The following is a 17,021-nucleotide window of genomic DNA, read 5'->3' on the forward strand; positions in this document are numbered from 1 at the left end:
CTGCGGTCACGCCACAAAGTCCGGCAAATCGGACGGCGAAGGGTTCTTGCATCCGGAATTTTTACCTTTGTTGGGTACGTGTTGTTGCCGTGAAGCCGTCCGAATTATCGGGCATGTCGGACATGGAGGCACCGCTTGGGAGCAGTTTCGGCGCAATAATGCGTTTTGGAGCAGGATGGCGCAGAAAAAATGGATTGGCGCAGCACTTCCGCCCCTGCGTGTTCTTTGGGCAATCATACGGGCCTACTGTAAAACGAGACGTCAGGGTCATGAGGCATTTGGAAAACTACTGGAATGAGTGACAGGAAGCCAGACGAGCAAGAGCGCAGCGTTTATTGGCAACCTAAATTTTCTGGAAGGCAGCAATGTCAACCGACTGGACATGGTCCTTGAAGTTCTCAATCTCTTCGATCAGCCAGTCAATGCTGACCTTCTCATCTTCGACGACACAGACTATCTGCAGCTTGTGGATGCCGTACGCCAGAGGCACCAGCTTGGATGTGCCCCACATGTGACCATCGCAGGTGACCGTGCGCACGAGTCGCTCCAGCTCCTTCATATCTGTCTCATCGTCCCAGGGCTTCACGTCCAGCACCACGCTCGACTTAGCGACAACACCGGGCTTCTTTGACTTCTTTTCAGCATATGCCTGCACAGTAAACGGCAAAAAATGTCAATTCCAAGTTGCAATTGCAAAAGCTGTCATAGTGGATGGAACCTCTTTATAATAAAGGCTCGGCCAATGTGAAAACACCTTAGTTATATATACTTAAAGCATATATTCTTACATGCTGATATCAATGGGAGGTATTCACTCGCTTCACTATATCCAATTTGTTATATCAAGGTTGAACTGTAACAGCATATACTTTACTATTTCACAATACCCCATTGGAGGGGTATTGCATAAGGGGTGGATAATAAAGAAAACATTAGAAGCAGGCCTTTATTGTGAACTAGGGGTGACAACAGCTTCGGCAAAGGCAGATGGGCTTGCGATGGCTGCAAAAACTGCAAAGCACGTTTTTAGATTAAAATCTGTGTAATCTATTTTTGTCCTTTTTGATGGTAATTGTATAAAAATGCTCCTCCCGATCAACCGATTAAAAATGCATAATTAAGAAGGCTAAAAAGATTAAAAGCTATTATCGGGGTGCTGTTTGTTCTTCCCAGCAACATCATGCAGTTTCCCTCTGCAACACTGCAGCATAGGAAGCTAGTAAAATAAAGCATGACATGAAGCAAGTGCAGCATGGAAACATGCAATCAGAAGCCAAATATCTGCTCTATTCCACAGGGTGAGAATCAGCATCAAAATACAAAGGTTTACTCTCATGACTACACAGTCAAGTAGATTGGGAGTCCACTGCATATCTACAGACTGATGGCCAAACTTGTTTTTCATTGACCTGTTTCAGCACATGCAGGTAAGAAAGCCATGACTGCTGCGAGTTGGTCCTCTTGGACATGTCCCCACCTCGATAAACCATGTGCAATCGTGTGGTATATTCTGATGTCCACCACAGGGACAGCTGTCAACAGGCCACCACATGCACAATAGCCGATTGTGCACAAGGAAACGTCAGGTGCAAATGGCATAATCAGACACATGCACACACTATCCATTCTGTTTGGAGGTATCAAGCCCAACTACTGTTGCCTAGAATGGGAGAGCCTCTCTTTATTGCACGCAAACAAGAAATGTACATGCAACCTTTACACAATTACCATCAAAAATAGATTACACAGGTTTGGCGGCAATACAACCACCACCACCAACACTTCTAAGCTGCTAAACACTTTGAATTTGTTTGGCCTTTGAACTGCACTACATTTGAGGCCTTATGTTTAAACAATCCAATGAGCTTAACCAAAAACGAAATTTTAAGATTTTTGAAGCCACTTCATGAAATTTAGGAGTTTTTGAGGCCTTGAAAATGGCATTTTGCATTGAAGTATTTAAATGGGTGCTAGAAACCATGAAGGAGCTGTCACCCCCCCCCCCCCCCCCCCCCCGCCTTTTTTTTTTTTTACACATCCCATAGCCCATACTTGCAGCATCAACATGGCAGTCCATTTCATTATGGCTGCTTTTCTCTTGCCTGTCACCGGGATCAAGTGATAGTTCTTCCATCAGGCTTGCTGACGAAATCATACCGGAGGATGAGTACGACTATGAAGACGCACTCGAGGCAAGAACAAGGCGCAATGAGCATCTATGTCAACTGTTCCCTGAGCTTCGGAATCCCATTCCACGAGGTTTTGGCCATATGGCCACAGCATGACTGCAACGCATCAAGGCCAATGCGGCTTTCACGCCGGCCTCTGTTTGCCAGTGGAAGAAGAGCCCGCAAGGTCCCTCCTCGTGACACCCCAGCGGTCACAGCGCTACGCCAGAGATCCACAATGAAGCAGGGACCACTACGACAGTTAAGCACAAGCGATACATACAACAGGCAATGAAGCAATCGTAAGCAGATGCACCCAATGCAGTGAAATGTCGGTGCTGACTTCTCACAGATCACATGACACTGCCCCACAAATGCACCGGAGGTAGTGCCCCGACACTTTCCAGGCATGGATGAATGGGAATATGTATCGTTCTGTGTGTCGCTCGGTGGAGACATGACACACAGAAAAGCAATGGTGAGTTTCCCTGCTGGATTTCTACGGGAGGGGGACTTGATCACCTCTGACTGCTTTCCTTCACCCTACTCCCCCCACCACACATGACAGTCAAAGGCTGGCGGTCATGACCGAAACAAAAGCATTAACAACAAGCTGTTAATGTTGCTCTATGCAATGCTTTCCAACTTCGATTCACGCACCTAGGTACGTGTAGTCACCTACCCTTGTTTCACTTCTGTGTGCTGTGCTTCAGCAGCATCACATCCCATTTGTTTACACTACTTTATCATTATTATACCGTCCTCTCCACAAATGCGTGCCATGGCAAACTGCCACCACACCACATATGCAGAGAGCATGAATGCCTGTATCTCACAGAAGTCCATGACAAAATGCATTGCATTTCTACACCTCAAAACCTTTATGTAGTTAGAATCAACTGCGTGCGGCTCAGCGGTTTATTCTGTGCATGTTTCACTCATAACAGTACTTGTTATGAGCGGGTTTGGGTCGGAGGGCACCTGGCGCTCAACGTGGAAATTTGAGCTGTTCGGCAGCAGCAGTGGAGCCTACATCATTCGGCAATCCTAGGGTTTTCTTTTTTAACCAAGTAATGACTAAGCACAACAGTGCTCGACTTCGACGTTATGACGAGAGCCAGCGTACTCTGTGTAACACTAATAGGAAATGGAGAGCGATTCATTCAAGACGTCGCTTTCACCAATCTCGAGAACCGCTACTGTCTACAGACAGCTGTCCGCGCTGTGTTCCTATCACTCCAAGCGTGAGAACTAAACCTTCCGCAAACCATGTCCTGCCGCATGCGCCACCAGGGGCCGTATTCTGAAACGTTCGCCTAGGCGAATCAGTGTGCGCGCTGATTGGCTGGTTGAACAAAATTGAATGACGTCGGGATCAACCACCGAATCAGCTCATCCAATTTTGCTAAAACAAGCCAATCAGCGCACGCCTGAAAGCGAAAAAAGAAATTTCGCCTAGGCGAACGTTTCAGAATACGGCCCCAATAGCGCACGCTGCTCAGCTGTTCGAGCTACGGGTGCGAGCACGCACGGCTTTGGCGAGAACATATCGTGGGACCTGCATATAGGACCCGTTCGCGTGTCTGAGGTCAGGGGCGCTGCTGACAACGCACCTGGAGCCGCTCCTGACGCGCCTTCTCGGCCTCCTCGTCAACCTCGTCGTCCGAGCCGAACAGGTCGACGTCATCATCGTCGTCAGCAGGCTTGGCCGCCGCCGGAGCGCCCTTCTGGCCCGGGAACGCGGCCCGCTCCGACTGGGAGTAGGAGCCGATGTGCCGGTACCAGCGGGCGGCATGCGGGAACTTGGCGGCTGACGGGGCGCCGCTCAGCGCCGAGTACGTGCTCGCGTCGGCCTGCGATGGCTGGTAGCCCTCGACGTAGCTTCGCTGTTCCAGATAGTCGTTCAGCTTGCTCACGCCGGCATCAGTCTTCAGGTCGCCGAAGGCCATTCTGTCTACTTGAGTTTAACGTCCCGCAACACGTTGCCCGCTACCGCCAGTACCGCTGCTCGACCAGCGAAAGAGAGCAAGGCGTGCGTGCGCACAAGCTTGTCCCGACTGGAGAGTGCTAGATTTTGGAGGCGCTGCATTCCTCCCTATAAAAATTTATCAAAGTTATTTGGTTGTAGCTATTAGTGTAATTTAATATAATTTAAAATATTTAGCTTACATTTAAATACTGGTTAAAATTATCAAGTAAATGTTTGACAAATCAGATATGCGCCACTGCTGCGTTACGGTCATAGAGGTTATAGTAACATGACACTCTATGGTTACGGTGTAGCTGCGTGTATGGCAAGTGGAGGAAGGAAAAAAAAAAACTTTTTTTTTCTTCCTCCATGTTGCGTGCAAGTCACGAAGCATGGAGGAAGTATCTTCATTCTTGTTTCGGTCACAACGGTTACGAGGCCACTGTAACGAGCATAGAGTTTCAGGTGTTAAAGTGAGAAACTCTATGGTAACGAGGATACAATTCCACCACTACCGTCCGCTACGTGCCGCTACGGGCGTTATCTATTTCCGTGGCGGTGCGAAGGATTTTCTGTGGGTTTCGTTTTTAAAGTTAGGACCGGACCAGTGATCAGTGAGTGTTTGCCGGACCATGGCTTCGCGAAGCGCTCTGCGAGTGTTCGTTGCCAATTTGCCGTGGACAGTCGGCAAAAGTAAGTAGCCTGGGCATTCTGTAAAATCCCTGTACTGATCACCAGCTCATGGCACTGTGCGCTTTCTCTGCAAGCACGTGTTGTTCTGCAGCAGCCGACTCGTCTCTAGGCTTTCTTCTCCAAGGCTTCGTTTGGGATTAATACGTAGTCGGCACGAATTTGCTAAAACTGTCTGTCTGGAAGGCACCTATGCCATTCTACAGACACGACAACAAATCTGAACTGTCCTCGTCGTTTAAGGATTAGTTTCCACTTTTGTGCTTGTAGTCTTGGGTACTGACGATTGTGATGGCTTTCATCACTTTTGCTGCATGCCCTGGCTAGCGGTATTTTTCACGCGCTGACCCGTGTTTTCACTCATCTGCAAATATCATATTTCGATTTCTGCAGTTGGTATCTTTTCAAAGTTCCTTTCTCTCTTTCTGTCTGGTTTTTCCTACTGCTCACGCATCGTGATCAGAAAGTGAAAGGCGAGGGCGACTGCCTTTTCCTTGGTGCAAAGAGAGCCTGCTCAAGCCTGCCCGTGCAAGTGCAGAACGCACCTGCTGAAAGGTTAGGCGCGAAGCGCTCGAACTCTTGAACAGAACACGTGGTCGCAAGTGGCGAGGGGTTTGGGATGGAGGCAGCGCATTACGACTGCCCGTCAACTCCTGATATATTCGCCTGTACGAACCGTTAATGCCGTGACCATCAGTTGTTCCTGGACGTCCTAATCACGGAAGGCGTGTACACGCGCGGTAGGATTGCAACTAAATATCCACAGGGCCATGTCTCCCATCAGCATAATGGGGGCAGAACCTCGTATGAAAGACCGTCCATTTACCTTATAAGACAGGTCATCTTAATGGAGCAAAATTTTCTGTCAGCTGCTCCCCACCTGGTAGTAATTTTTGGTAAGCGTTTTCTCCAGTTTCGTTAGATACCCTCTTCTGCTCCAGCTTATTTTCTTCAAGGTCCTCCTCAATCAGCAACTTTCGCAGACAGCGGCCACACTATATGGTTTGTTCGTGAACGAGCGACACAGTTATCAGCCTCGGCAGAACAGGCAATAATGATTTCAGGCATGAAAAACATGCCAGCAACTTGCTTATCAAGGTCTTTTCAAAACAAAAAAAGTGTGGAACAAGGAAAACCGATATTGGTTTAGACCCAAAATCGTCAAAAAAAAAAAAAAAAGGAAAATAAAGAATGCATAAAAGTTTGAGGGAGACTGAAAGAAACCTGCACGTGGCTACCACATGCAGTGTGCCTGTAGAAAAAGGTGTCTTAAAAGGCTCGCACTCGATATGCCCATCGCATTGTTCCGGTGTCTAAACAGCCCAAGATGTATCCTTCCCATAATCTCCAAGCACCAGGTATCTCCGTTGTATCCCTGTCATTTTGTCGACCTTCACCACCATCTCCTGCCCCTTGTCCTGTATTCGTCAAAGGCAGAAAAAAAAACAACGGAACAGAGAAGCCAGATGAAAAATAAATATTGACTCTACACTGGTTTTGTTCGCTGTTGGCAAATTTGTAAAGTCGCACAGTTTTCCAGTAAAGGAAATGTAACGAAGGCACACCACCAGGAATCAAATGTTTGCAGAGTCAACTTTTCCGACCAAGTCGCAAAACAATTTTTAATTACGTTGTTCGATTGCACAAGTGCAAGCTGTACTTTGACCTTTTCATTTTCTAGGTCACACTTGTAGATACAATGCAACAAAAGTGAGTTAGCAGCCCTCAGTTAACAAGTAAAGGTTATCAGTGCTGCGAAGTACAATGTGTGTGAAAGCGCAGTTAAGTGAATCTCCAATGATTTTGCACACTTTACTGAGGCACAGGCTTGTTTTTTTTTTTTTTTTTTTTTGTGCTTTGACAGTACTCAGTGTTTTTATGCGAGTGAGGTGACAGGTCACATCTGCAGTACTTACAATTTTGTGAATCTCATTGTTTCATGCTCCAGTCCTTTTTAGTCTTACTGACAACTTGTTTTTTTTTTCCTCTTGTCCACCTTATCATCATTAAATCTTTTTTTTTTTTTCTTTTGCCAGTCTTTGCAACACTTCCAGTTTCATCCCGTAGATGAACTTCCAACTCTACTTGTATCATAAAGCACATAGTTACTGCTAAAAAGGTGAAACACAGAAAAACGATGTCGGTGTAGGTTTCGTCTCTAAGTGATAGCTATGCCGTGAAGGAAGCACCAACTAGGCCAAGAATGTGTTCTTGATGCACAGAGCTGTCGAAACATTTTCTTTTTTTTTCACCAACTTGCCACATGGGTGGCTTGCATAGGCGAACAACTTTTTATTCCTTTCTTATTCATAAACGGGCCACTGCCCCATAAAAGCATTATTGGGACACTCAAGATAAAAATTATATGGGCTGTATATTAGGAAATTACACTTCTACAACACCAAAAGAGCCACTGTTACCACAAAATGAGTACTTGGAACTTGCCGCGGTAGCCCACTGGCTATGTTGTCGCAATGTCGAGGTCGGGGGTTTGATCCCAGTTGCGACGGGCACATCGTAAGGGGGGGGGGGGGGGGTGGATGCAAAAAAACAGTTGTTTATTGTGCATGAGGTGCACAGTTAAAGAACCCCATGTCGTGAAAACTGAATCAGAGTCTCCCACTAATCATACTGTCATTTTGGCACGTAAAATTGCACAATTTAATTAATTAAGAGTGCTTGGTAAGCCACAAAAGTTGCAAAAATGAAAGACACGCGGCGACGCTGCCTTGAAATTCCTGCAGTTACTCGGGGTCTGCTGGGGAGGTCTTTAAGCCATCTTCGTAGTTGGTCCGCGGTCAGTGGTATGTCGGTCGGTGGTCGAACTCTGCTGGGAGAACATTTGTTCATTCATCTTGCTTGCTCTTCCTCTCGCTGGCTCTTTCGTAAATTTGTTCGTTAGTTCAGGCTATTAGCTTACATTGATAATCATCATCAATGGTTCCTGCACAATTTTTTTTATATATGAACATGGGCTGCATTGCATTCTAAGAGAGCTGAAGAATTAACATTATAGTTTCATGAACTTTTACTGAGTCATAAATGCCCAAATACAAGAGGATACTTTGAAATCTGTCGCGTCAGACTGACATACGAGCACTGGGGCACTGGCATTAATTATGAGAAATGAAAGTTTGCACTTCATTTCATCATCTCTTAATCAAACTTCCTGTGAAATTAGCAAACATTTAGTTTTGAAGGAATACTTTATCATTCTAAGCTGAGTTACAGTATCCCTTTAATGAAGTGGGCAAGGTATTACAGAAAAAGTCTACCACTGTTTTGTATTTTTCAGGCGCTAGTAAATTCAGTTCTAAGCAAACTACATTTCTTTTTTTTCTTATTGTGCGAAGTGACAAACAAAATGGGGTCTGCTAATCGGTATCAAACTGGATGTCCGAAAAGCAACTGTGCAGCGAGAACATAAGCATGGATATGACACAAATTGGGAATGGCATCACAGTTTCATGTGCAATATGGTAGTGCAAGGCCTCTAGTTCATCTGATAATGTCTTTGGGGCGCATTCAAGGTACGGGTGTATGAGGGCAAGCCTCACATACTGCAGGAGCTACAGACATCCATTACCCAGCACATTGTAGACATCAAGCAACCTCCGCCGAGTGCTCAACAATATGCAGCATCATGTGCAGACATGTCTTCAAGCCGGTGGAGGGGCATTTTTAGCATCTCCTCTAGTGATCACCGCACTGGCGCAAGTGAAACTTCAAATTTTGAGACTACCATATCTACCACACTTTTTCGAACACCCAGTATGTCTTAGCTGACTCGGTGATTGATAAACATAAGCAAGTTACTGTACACCACGACATAGGGACTTGTGGAGGGAGAGAAAACATGCAGTGCTGCGTTTGCTTGTTCACTGCCGATTTACTCGCGTGACAAGTCTGGCTGTGCATGCACCAAGCTTCTTGCAGTAACTCTTTTAAAGTGGCAACTGCCAAGTGCTTCGTGATCTAGCTTCACACATTACCTGCAATTAATCGATGCGGTTGGTGCCGTGCTTGCACTGCTTGCCTGTGAGAGGCCAGAATGCACTTTGGACTTATTGTTCACAAAGAGTGCGGGTATGTCAACCTTGTATTTATTTATTTGGTATGCAAAAAATTGACGGCACATTCATCATTTGGCAGCGATTGCCTGCGTTCATGTGATTAGCAATATTTCTTATGATGGTTATGGTGTAATTGATGATATGTTTTATGTTATGGTGATTATTATGATGATTATAATTATGGAAGTAAGGTGACGGAGACAGAGTTGTGATATGTACAAGTGCAGAGTGTTTATTGAAGAGCTTGACAAGGCACGTGGAACGAGTAAAGTTGGCGTGAAAGAGATTAGATTAGACCGCAATGTGGGCGAAGTTCCCAAAGAATGCTAATCGCATTAGCACCTCACAGGCTCCTAGAGTATTGCATTTTGGCACACAAAAATGCAATGTTTTTGCTGCATAAGGTAAACAAAAACGAATGAAGTAATGAAAATACAAATGAGACAGAAAAAAATGCGAGCTAGTAATCAAGAAACAAATATCCATAAGTAGGATAAATCGTCGTACACTAGGTGACGCAAGTTATGAAGGAAGAATTCACACAAATATTCTGCAACAGGGTTGCTAGCATTATCACAGTGAACGATTATGCAATAATACTATAGACTAACACATACCTGTCGCGGTGGCCGTGGCGGCCGCATTTCGATGGAGGCGAAATGAAAAAACGTTGTAGTGCACGTTAAAGGACCCCAGGTGGTCAAAATTAATCCGGAGCCCTCCACTACGGCGTGCCTCATAATCAGAGCTGGTTTTGGCACGTAAAACCCCAGAAAGAAGAAGATTAATGCATATGTAGACTGAGCCTTGAGTCTTATTCGGAAGGAGTCTTATTCAAAGTACAGCGTACATGGTTACAAGACACAATCACAGGAAAGTACAGAGCAAATACACGGATAGAAAAATTGGGCAGGGAATGCCAACGGTAGCTCAGTTGAGATAATGGGTTTTGTCGACAAACGTTTCTACAGTGAAATCACCGTGGCCGAAACACTGTGGTTGTGGGAGAGGCGCACCTGCCCGAAGCAGCCCTCACTAAAAACAGTGTGAGCCTTCTGGGGCGCATCTTTCTCCCCGAACAATATAATCGTCATCTGTCCTGCCTGCGTTTTATTGCGATGGCAATTATATGGACACTCCAAAGCAGATTTCTGCCGTCGCCGTGAGGTTCCGTATGACGTCAACAGTGATGAATTCGTCGGCGTGCTCTGGACGCTGTATGTGTGAGTGAAAGGGCGCGAGGAATGCGCGCTTTCATGGGGAGTGAACACACGTCGGAGAGCAAACGCGCGTTCTGCGCCGTGCTCCCTGAAGGGCTGCAGAATTAAGCGTCTCTTTCCTCCTTTCCATATATAGAGAGCAAACGCAACTTTTTCTGTCGCGCAAAAGGCTGTAGGGGGACGGAAGGGAGGGAGGGGAGGCGACGTTTAGCTGCGGCACTAAATGCGTATTTATATAAAAATGCCGCGTGCGTTCGGTGCGAACGCGGGCAAAACGCCGACGGCGTCGACAACAGTTCTGCGCGTTGCTGGTGCTGCTGCATGTCCAAGTTTATACAGCTGATAAAACTACTATCCTTACTCCGTATAGCTCTCTACTAATTTGCTATCGCAATTGGTGCTTCGCCTTTCAGGTGAAACTGCGACAAATTTTCTTTCTTAAGAAACTCTGCGCTCACTACTTTCCTGTCGAGAATGTTATGTGACACTGATAACACACATGCCATTCATGACCTGGAAGCACCTGGCATGGGGCATTAAACAAGGGAAATGCATGCACCCAAAGGTTGTAAAATGTGATTCTTAGAACACAGTGGATGCATACGTTGTGCCAGCAAGCACATAACATGCAGCTTGCACTGTGAAACTCATAGTCCTTGCTTCTAGCGGCAGAATACTGTGAAGTGACCACATTTAGTAGTTATACTAAATAACGGTAATTAGTTTTTGATGTACTACACACTGTTCTCACGCTGTAGTGCTACTTGAAACATTCACAGAAATGCCTGTGCCCCAAGCTTCGATGACCGTTTTGCTTCTCCTGCACAGGCTTTTGGCGTAAGGTTTCTTCCCTGGGGCTTCTGTTCTCTCCTGATGCCCATGTTTCTCGCATTTGCAGAGGAGCTACGTGAACACTTCTCACAGTTTGGCTATGTGGCTTCTTCAAGCGTCGTTTTTGTAAGTATAACCACCTTCGCTACCTCTTGCGCTGCAAAACACCAAATACTACCAGGTGTGCCTGAATTACGTGTTGGTTAAATTAGGGAACTTACTTGGGTCAAAATTTGGTTTGTCTCAGATGGTAGCGCAGTGGTTGAGGTACTCGACAATATAATTGCAAACAGTGGAGTGTGTGGTTTTCGCGTGACCTAGCAAAAAGCAAAGGGCGCGGAGGTGTGCAACCAACTCTGATGTGTCACAACTGCGGTTCGTCAAGCATCGGAGTTCGTTGTACATCTTTGCATCCTTTGCTTTTCGCTACGTTGCACAAAAAACGCGCACTCCGCTGTTTGCATTTTAGTGAATTTGTATACAATACTAGTGATACAGTAATTGCCCTACATGTAGGTTCTGTTTTCTTCTTTTCCGGTGGTCGATAGCATTGTAGGGCCATCAGGCCATTTTACCTGCAGATTCAGGGTGTTGCTCACGTGCCACGGTTAGGTTTGCCAACCATCCCGAATTTAGCGGAACAGTCCCGGCTTTTAAGTGAAAGTCCCCAAGTCCAGGCTCGACCAACTCGGGGCTGCCAGTTATCGTAACTGTTGCTTTTTTTCAGCTGTATAATCAATAAATCAGATTTCCTTCTTATAACATGCCTGATAGCTAGGCAGCACATTCTTCTATGTTTTCTTCTGTTGCATTGTCATGAGCATAAATATTATTTTTTTTTTGTGTGTGTGTGGTGGTTCTAGTTCTGTTGTTGTCCCTAACTGTTCACAGTGCCTTTGTGTGTCTACATTGGCAGCCATGTTAGCCATGGCACTTACTGCACCTTTCTTGTTGTAGATAGGTTCGTGGTAGGAGTAAAAAAAAAAAAAAATTAACAGCTTTGTTGCCCATACCAACTGGCACTGACTGGCGCTAACAGTGTCGGTCATCGCCAGCCCCAGCTGCCCCCTTCCCCCCACTAGCCAATTGATTGTAGTTGGACTCTCTCTCTCTCTTTTTTTTTTTTCTTATAAATTTAGCACCAATACCTCAGCACAAATATTTCAGTGTGATGCTATGAATTTCAAAGGACTTTCAGCTGTTTAGGCATCTTTTAGCACAGAAATATCAATGCTTTCTAGGTTGAGCCTTTGATTTCCTTAGTTTTTTTCTCGGCCAGTAAACTATTAACTAGACCCACACAGACCCTGTTGAAATCCTTGACATGATGTCATGCTGGTGTGAGGAGTTTAAAGTGGCATCGTCAGTACTCTTTTGTCTATGTGTCTTTTCTTTGGCTAACTATTCCAGAAGTGTAATTTACTCATACAGCTTAACCCACAAAAGACTGGTTTCTTCACATTTTTTTGTCTTATTTTTCCCTGAGCTGCTAAAGGACTACCACCCAAATGTTAGACATATCCTGCCATATAATTTGCATAAAAAGCACCACAAATTCGGTGGCTGTTGCACTTTTTTATTTTTTTTTAAACTTTACCGAAACCACATGTGTTGTATGAAAACCATGACCATATGCTCATGTCGGGATGTAATGCGTACCTGCCAACCTGAGAACTTTACAATTCCTAAAACCCTGCCGAGGGGAAAGGGGAGGGGGGGGGGGTAGCACAATTTTTTTTCTTTTGCATTTTTTTTAATGCTTGCCCTGAGCACAGGTCTTTTCAGGGATACATACATACTTGAGTGACGAGCATATAACGTTAGACACAGCACCAGCTAACTCTGAACAGCTATTACTGACAAGAAACTAATTGTTTTTAGATCACAGTGACTTTTCAGGAACTGGTTTATATGCCTGAAGCAAGTACCCCTCTTCCACGCTTTCTCCATCAGAGCACTTGCAACAGAAAGTACAGGGATTGAAGAGCGAAATATTTTCGCAAATACAATTACTAGTTCATCTAACTCGACGCAATGTTTGTAAAATCTTACCCAAATTCGTAAACTTTACGAAGATTACAATAAAATTAGCATGTTTGCGTAATCGGTAAACATAATTTTTGTGTTCATTGTCCCTTTAGCACAACGTGTCTATGTCCTGCGAGCCAAGAACCTGGCTTTTTTCAAAAAGAGAAGCGAGATCATGTTATCCGTGAAACTTGACTTATTGCACGCTCACAGCATGGCCACAATTTTACCACCTAACTCTATAGCTCCAGTACAGAGCACTGCACTTGATAGTGGCTCACAAATAACTTGGAAGTTTATTTTGCTTCGTGTACAAGAATAATAGCCCATTTACACAAAGAATCTGTAAGTCGGCTGCCCTGCAAGGCTGTTTTCCAACCATGAACTCTCGTCCACAGGCTGCATTTCTCCTTGTAAGTGTAGTCCTCCCTCAGTGAGGAAGTACAAGCACAAAGCCTTTCCCACAAAGCCTTTTATGGAATTGCTCAGAAATTTTGATGTCGTCGTAGTTCCCCCACCACCTGCACCTGGCCACCGAGAGAGAACGTACTGTTGCCATCCATTGGCCACAACTACCGCTGTACCCTCTAGAAGCAGACGGTTTTGGCGGTGGTGTAAAGGCGAAGCTGTTAAATGGCGACAATACTTTGTTTTACTAGTCTGTGGTTTATAGTATCATATTTGTAAAATGCCTTTCTCGTGCCCGCGCATAATTATTTTTGCAAATTGTCCATTGAACAGCTTTAGCTAAATGTCACTTATGGTTCGCTGCACTTACATTTCATGTTCTCAAGCACTGCAACGAACTGTGTTGATGTATTTTTCATGGGTGCATCTCCCAGCGACGCGAGTGGCATGCATTCAGCTTGACTGCAAAAAGGCAAAGAAGCCAAGTGAATGCACTGTCATGCTCCACTCAGTCAGCTATAGAGTGGAGTGGAGGCAGCATTCTACCTTCCAGTGTTGGCATGAGCGGCCGTGTGCAATTTGTTGGGATACACTGCTCTGGATGGAACTAACCATAAACACTCGGCTAAAGCTCTCTTCTATCGTCTCCCGCAGGACAAGAAGACTGGCATGTCCAAGGGCTTTGGCTTCGTCGCATTCGGCAATCGTGACGGCTTTATCGGCGCCACCAAGCAGCAGCAGCATGTTCTCGAAGGTTCCACGGTGAGGTTTTCTTTTTCGGCATACAGGAGAGGCATTCTATTGCTTTCTGTCTGCGTCGTCCCAAATATTGCCAGGAATTGTGCACTCGTGATTATTTATGTTCCTTATGCATCTTGGTTTACACTGTCTGTGTGCGTTGACATAACTAGTTTGAATAATTAGAAATAATATTTGATGTACTCTGGTTTGTGATCCGCTAAAATTATATAAGTATACTAACTTATTTTTGGTTGTTTGCTGTTGCTGTTATGCATAACTTATGTTCAACTAATTACCCACTCCCCTCTGTAATGCCATTGGCCCTGAGGGTATAATAAATAAATAAATAATAAATAAATAAATAAATAAATTTGTGCATTCATTGAAATGGTTGGACCTTATGGACCAGCTGGCATGAGAGTTCCAGGCTTTCTCTGCAGAGTGAATTAATGGTGGACTACTACCGTAAAAACCTGACTATAGGTCGAACCGGAATATAGGTCGACCCCCAACTAACTAATTCTAAAAATGAAAAAAATCTTTTTCAACGGCAAAAGTACCGAAAGACACCCTTACCTTTAAACAAATGCGACTCAGCCGGTTGCACAATGGTGACAGCATTTAGACAAGGGTCGACTTTTCGCAATGGTTTTTTGAAAAAAAGTTCGACCTATATTCCGGTTTTACGGTACTTTGGCATTTTCTCTAGTTGCATAATGTTGGCCTGAAGGTGTTCAATAAGTTCCGAGATAAAGTATGATGCACTAGACTGGAGATACTGCACTGTTAAATGTGCTTTGCATTGACCTCCTGGGTTGTAGTTGCAGCTACGGCGGCTTTCCTCTCTCGGTCTATCCGATGTCTCGCCTCGTTAATGACCACTGGTTGGCAGTGGCTTAAAGCGAAGGACAGCATCAAGCATCATGCCATGATTGAATTACAGATGAAGTATGGACCAGTGCTAGCAAATATTTATGAGCATACAATAGCCTGAAGCATCTGCTGCCGCATGAAGTGATGGCCACAGCTTTTATGAATGAAGAACCACTTATAAATATTAAAAATTAAGGCTGCTGTCAGAAAATATTGTGCAGCTCTAATCAAGCCCACCCAAAGCAGTGCGTTATATATACCGGGTGTTCAAAATTAAACTTATGGAATTACTAAAGATCGCCTGTGGCAGGTAGCAGTGTTCTTATCGTTGAGCTGGTTTATTCAGAGAGGTGGATGTTAGTAGCACGAGAAATCGAAACACTTATTCAAATAATTAACAAAAATTAACTAATTAACTTCTTAATTAATTTACGACACATATTGCAATTTACGAATTGTAGCCGGTGAGTTTGCAAGATGCATCCACTTGAAATGAATTTCAAGGATGACACCAGTTTCGATATACTATTTCCCAAAGTGTGGGGCAAAATGCATGGGTGTTCCAGTTACTTTTGTGCTTCAATGTATGAAACAGCATTTTGGTAAGAAAGTAAGTGGAACAACGATGCATCTTTAAGGCGAGTTTGATGGCGCATATCTCCAAACTGGTGCCATTCTGTAAATTCATTCCAAGTGGATACGCCTGACAAGCTCACCAGATACAATTTATAAATTGCAATAGGTGCCGTAAGGTAATCAACTAAGAAGTTAATTAGCGAATTTTTGTTAATTCGTTGAATATGTGTTTCGATTTCACATGCTACTAACGTCCGCCTCATCGAATAACCCAGCTCAATGATAAGAAATATACTACCTGCCACAGACGATTTTTAAAAGTTGTCTAAAACTTAAAAATTAACACCCTGTATTGGCTTGAAAGGAAGCTCTGCTGCACCAGAAAAACTCACCCTTGGATTGGGCCACTTGGCAATGTAGAAGCTCAGCTGTAAAATAGTAAGCATTGCCAGTCACCCTTGTCAAGCAGTGGAAGCAGCAACATGGAAAAGTGACACCTCAAAATTATAATACCATTAAATTCTCTTGAAAAAGAAGAATCTCTTGAGTATGACCCGAACAATGGTAGCCTTAGTGGCAGGGTATTCACAGACAAGATTGGGTGCTGGTGGTATTTCAGAATAATTCTGCTAATCATAAGAATGTCTGGATTCATCTTACACAGTTCCTTAATTGAGTGTTATCTGCTTCTATGGCTCGTCCATCAAGACCACATATTCACTAAAAAAACCAACTTGAGAAGTTTCCTAGATTTTTTTCCATGATGACTGATCGAGAAGAAGGGTAATCGAGGGGCCCAGTTTTTGTTAGTACGTATGATGACTGCATGATGGTGTTAGTATAATGACTGTCATTTTAAGCAAATGAAATCGCATTTGCAATGCACGTCAAAATATAATGTGTGACAACGTTATTGTTGTTGTCTATGTGCTTATATAATTTTTTTCCTTGCATCATTAATTATTAGCCCCGTTTGGTTGTAGCATTTGTACCATCTGCAGCTAATGTCCTTTTTATATTCCTTGTTTTTGTTTTTGAATTACCGCTTGTTTCTGCTTGGCAACCTTTCAAAACATGCTATTTCTTTTGTACTTCCAGTTATCGGTCCGTCCTGCAACAAGCCCATAGGCATTTGCATCAGAGGAGCTACCATGTAGATACGTTACTTGAAATAAACTCATTCTGATTGTCACTCATCATCACATGTCGGACGTGTTGCCACCTTTTTGCAGCAAGCTGGTTCAACTTGTTGGCCAGTAAGGACCTTTAAAGCACTTCAACCTCAAAATTTTGTTATAATGTGGCATTTGTCTGCCAGTCTATCAAATGAACATCAAAATACACAAATTTTTGAGAACAATGCCATGGTAGCTAAGTTACAGACGTTTCATGAACAACTGTGCGGCTACTGCAGCTTCACACTCTTCTTCACAACCTTTACCAC

The 17,021-nt window shown here is 44.3% G+C and overlaps 2 protein-coding genes across 3 annotated transcripts; one reads left to right on the forward strand and one right to left on the reverse strand.

Moving 5' to 3' along the window:
* Positions 1-316: 316 nt before the first annotated feature.
* LOC119441605 (probable elongation factor 1-beta) lies at positions 317-4,198 on the reverse strand. Its single transcript, XM_037706212.2, has 2 exons — positions 3,782-4,198; positions 317-649 (listed from the first exon to the last, which is right to left on the reverse strand). Exons 1-2 carry the CDS (start codon positions 4,115-4,117, stop codon positions 344-346), a joined length of 642 nt encoding a protein of 213 aa, XP_037562140.1. The 5' UTR covers positions 4,118-4,198; the 3' UTR covers positions 317-343.
* A 485-nt stretch (positions 4,199-4,683) lies between these two features.
* On the forward strand, positions 4,684-16,776 carry LOC119441606 (SRA stem-loop-interacting RNA-binding protein, mitochondrial). 2 transcript variants are annotated; one of them, XM_037706213.2, is made up of 4 exons: positions 4,684-4,830; positions 11,019-11,077; positions 14,042-14,149; positions 16,676-16,776. In XM_037706213.2, the coding sequence occupies exons 1-4, from the start codon at positions 4,770-4,772 to the stop codon at positions 16,703-16,705; spliced, it is 258 nt and encodes an 85-aa protein (XP_037562141.1). In that variant the 5' UTR covers positions 4,684-4,769; the 3' UTR covers positions 16,706-16,776. The 2 variants fall into 2 exon arrangements, with proteins under 2 accessions (XP_037562141.1, XP_049517408.1); XM_049661451.1 differs by lacking the exon at positions 4,684-4,830 and adding an exon at positions 5,660-5,723.
* Positions 16,777-17,021: the final 245 nt, after the last annotated feature.

This window comes from Dermacentor silvarum, chromosome 2 (genome assembly GCF_013339745.2).
Source record: "Dermacentor silvarum isolate Dsil-2018 chromosome 2, BIME_Dsil_1.4, whole genome shotgun sequence".
Lineage (NCBI taxonomy): Eukaryota > Metazoa > Arthropoda > Arachnida > Ixodida > Ixodidae > Dermacentor > Dermacentor silvarum.

Coding starts and splice junctions, on each gene's coding strand:
- LOC119441605 (XM_037706212.2), bottom strand. CDS start 4,117: ATGGCCTTCGGCGACCTGAAGACTGATGCCGGCGTGAGCAAGCTGAAC. Junction 650..3,781: donor CGCGTCAGGAGCGGCTCCAG/GTGCGTTGTCAG, acceptor TTTACTGTGCAG/GCATATGCTGAAAAGAAGTC.
- LOC119441606 (XM_037706213.2), top strand. CDS start 4,770: ATGGCTTCGCGAAGCGCTCTGCGAGTGTTCGTTGCCAATTTGCCGTGG. Junction 11,078..14,041: donor CTTCTTCAAGCGTCGTTTTT/GTAAGTATAACC, acceptor CGTCTCCCGCAG/GACAAGAAGACTGGCATGTC. Junction 14,150..16,675: donor ATGTTCTCGAAGGTTCCACG/GTGAGGTTTTCT, acceptor TTGTACTTCCAG/TTATCGGTCCGTCCTGCAAC.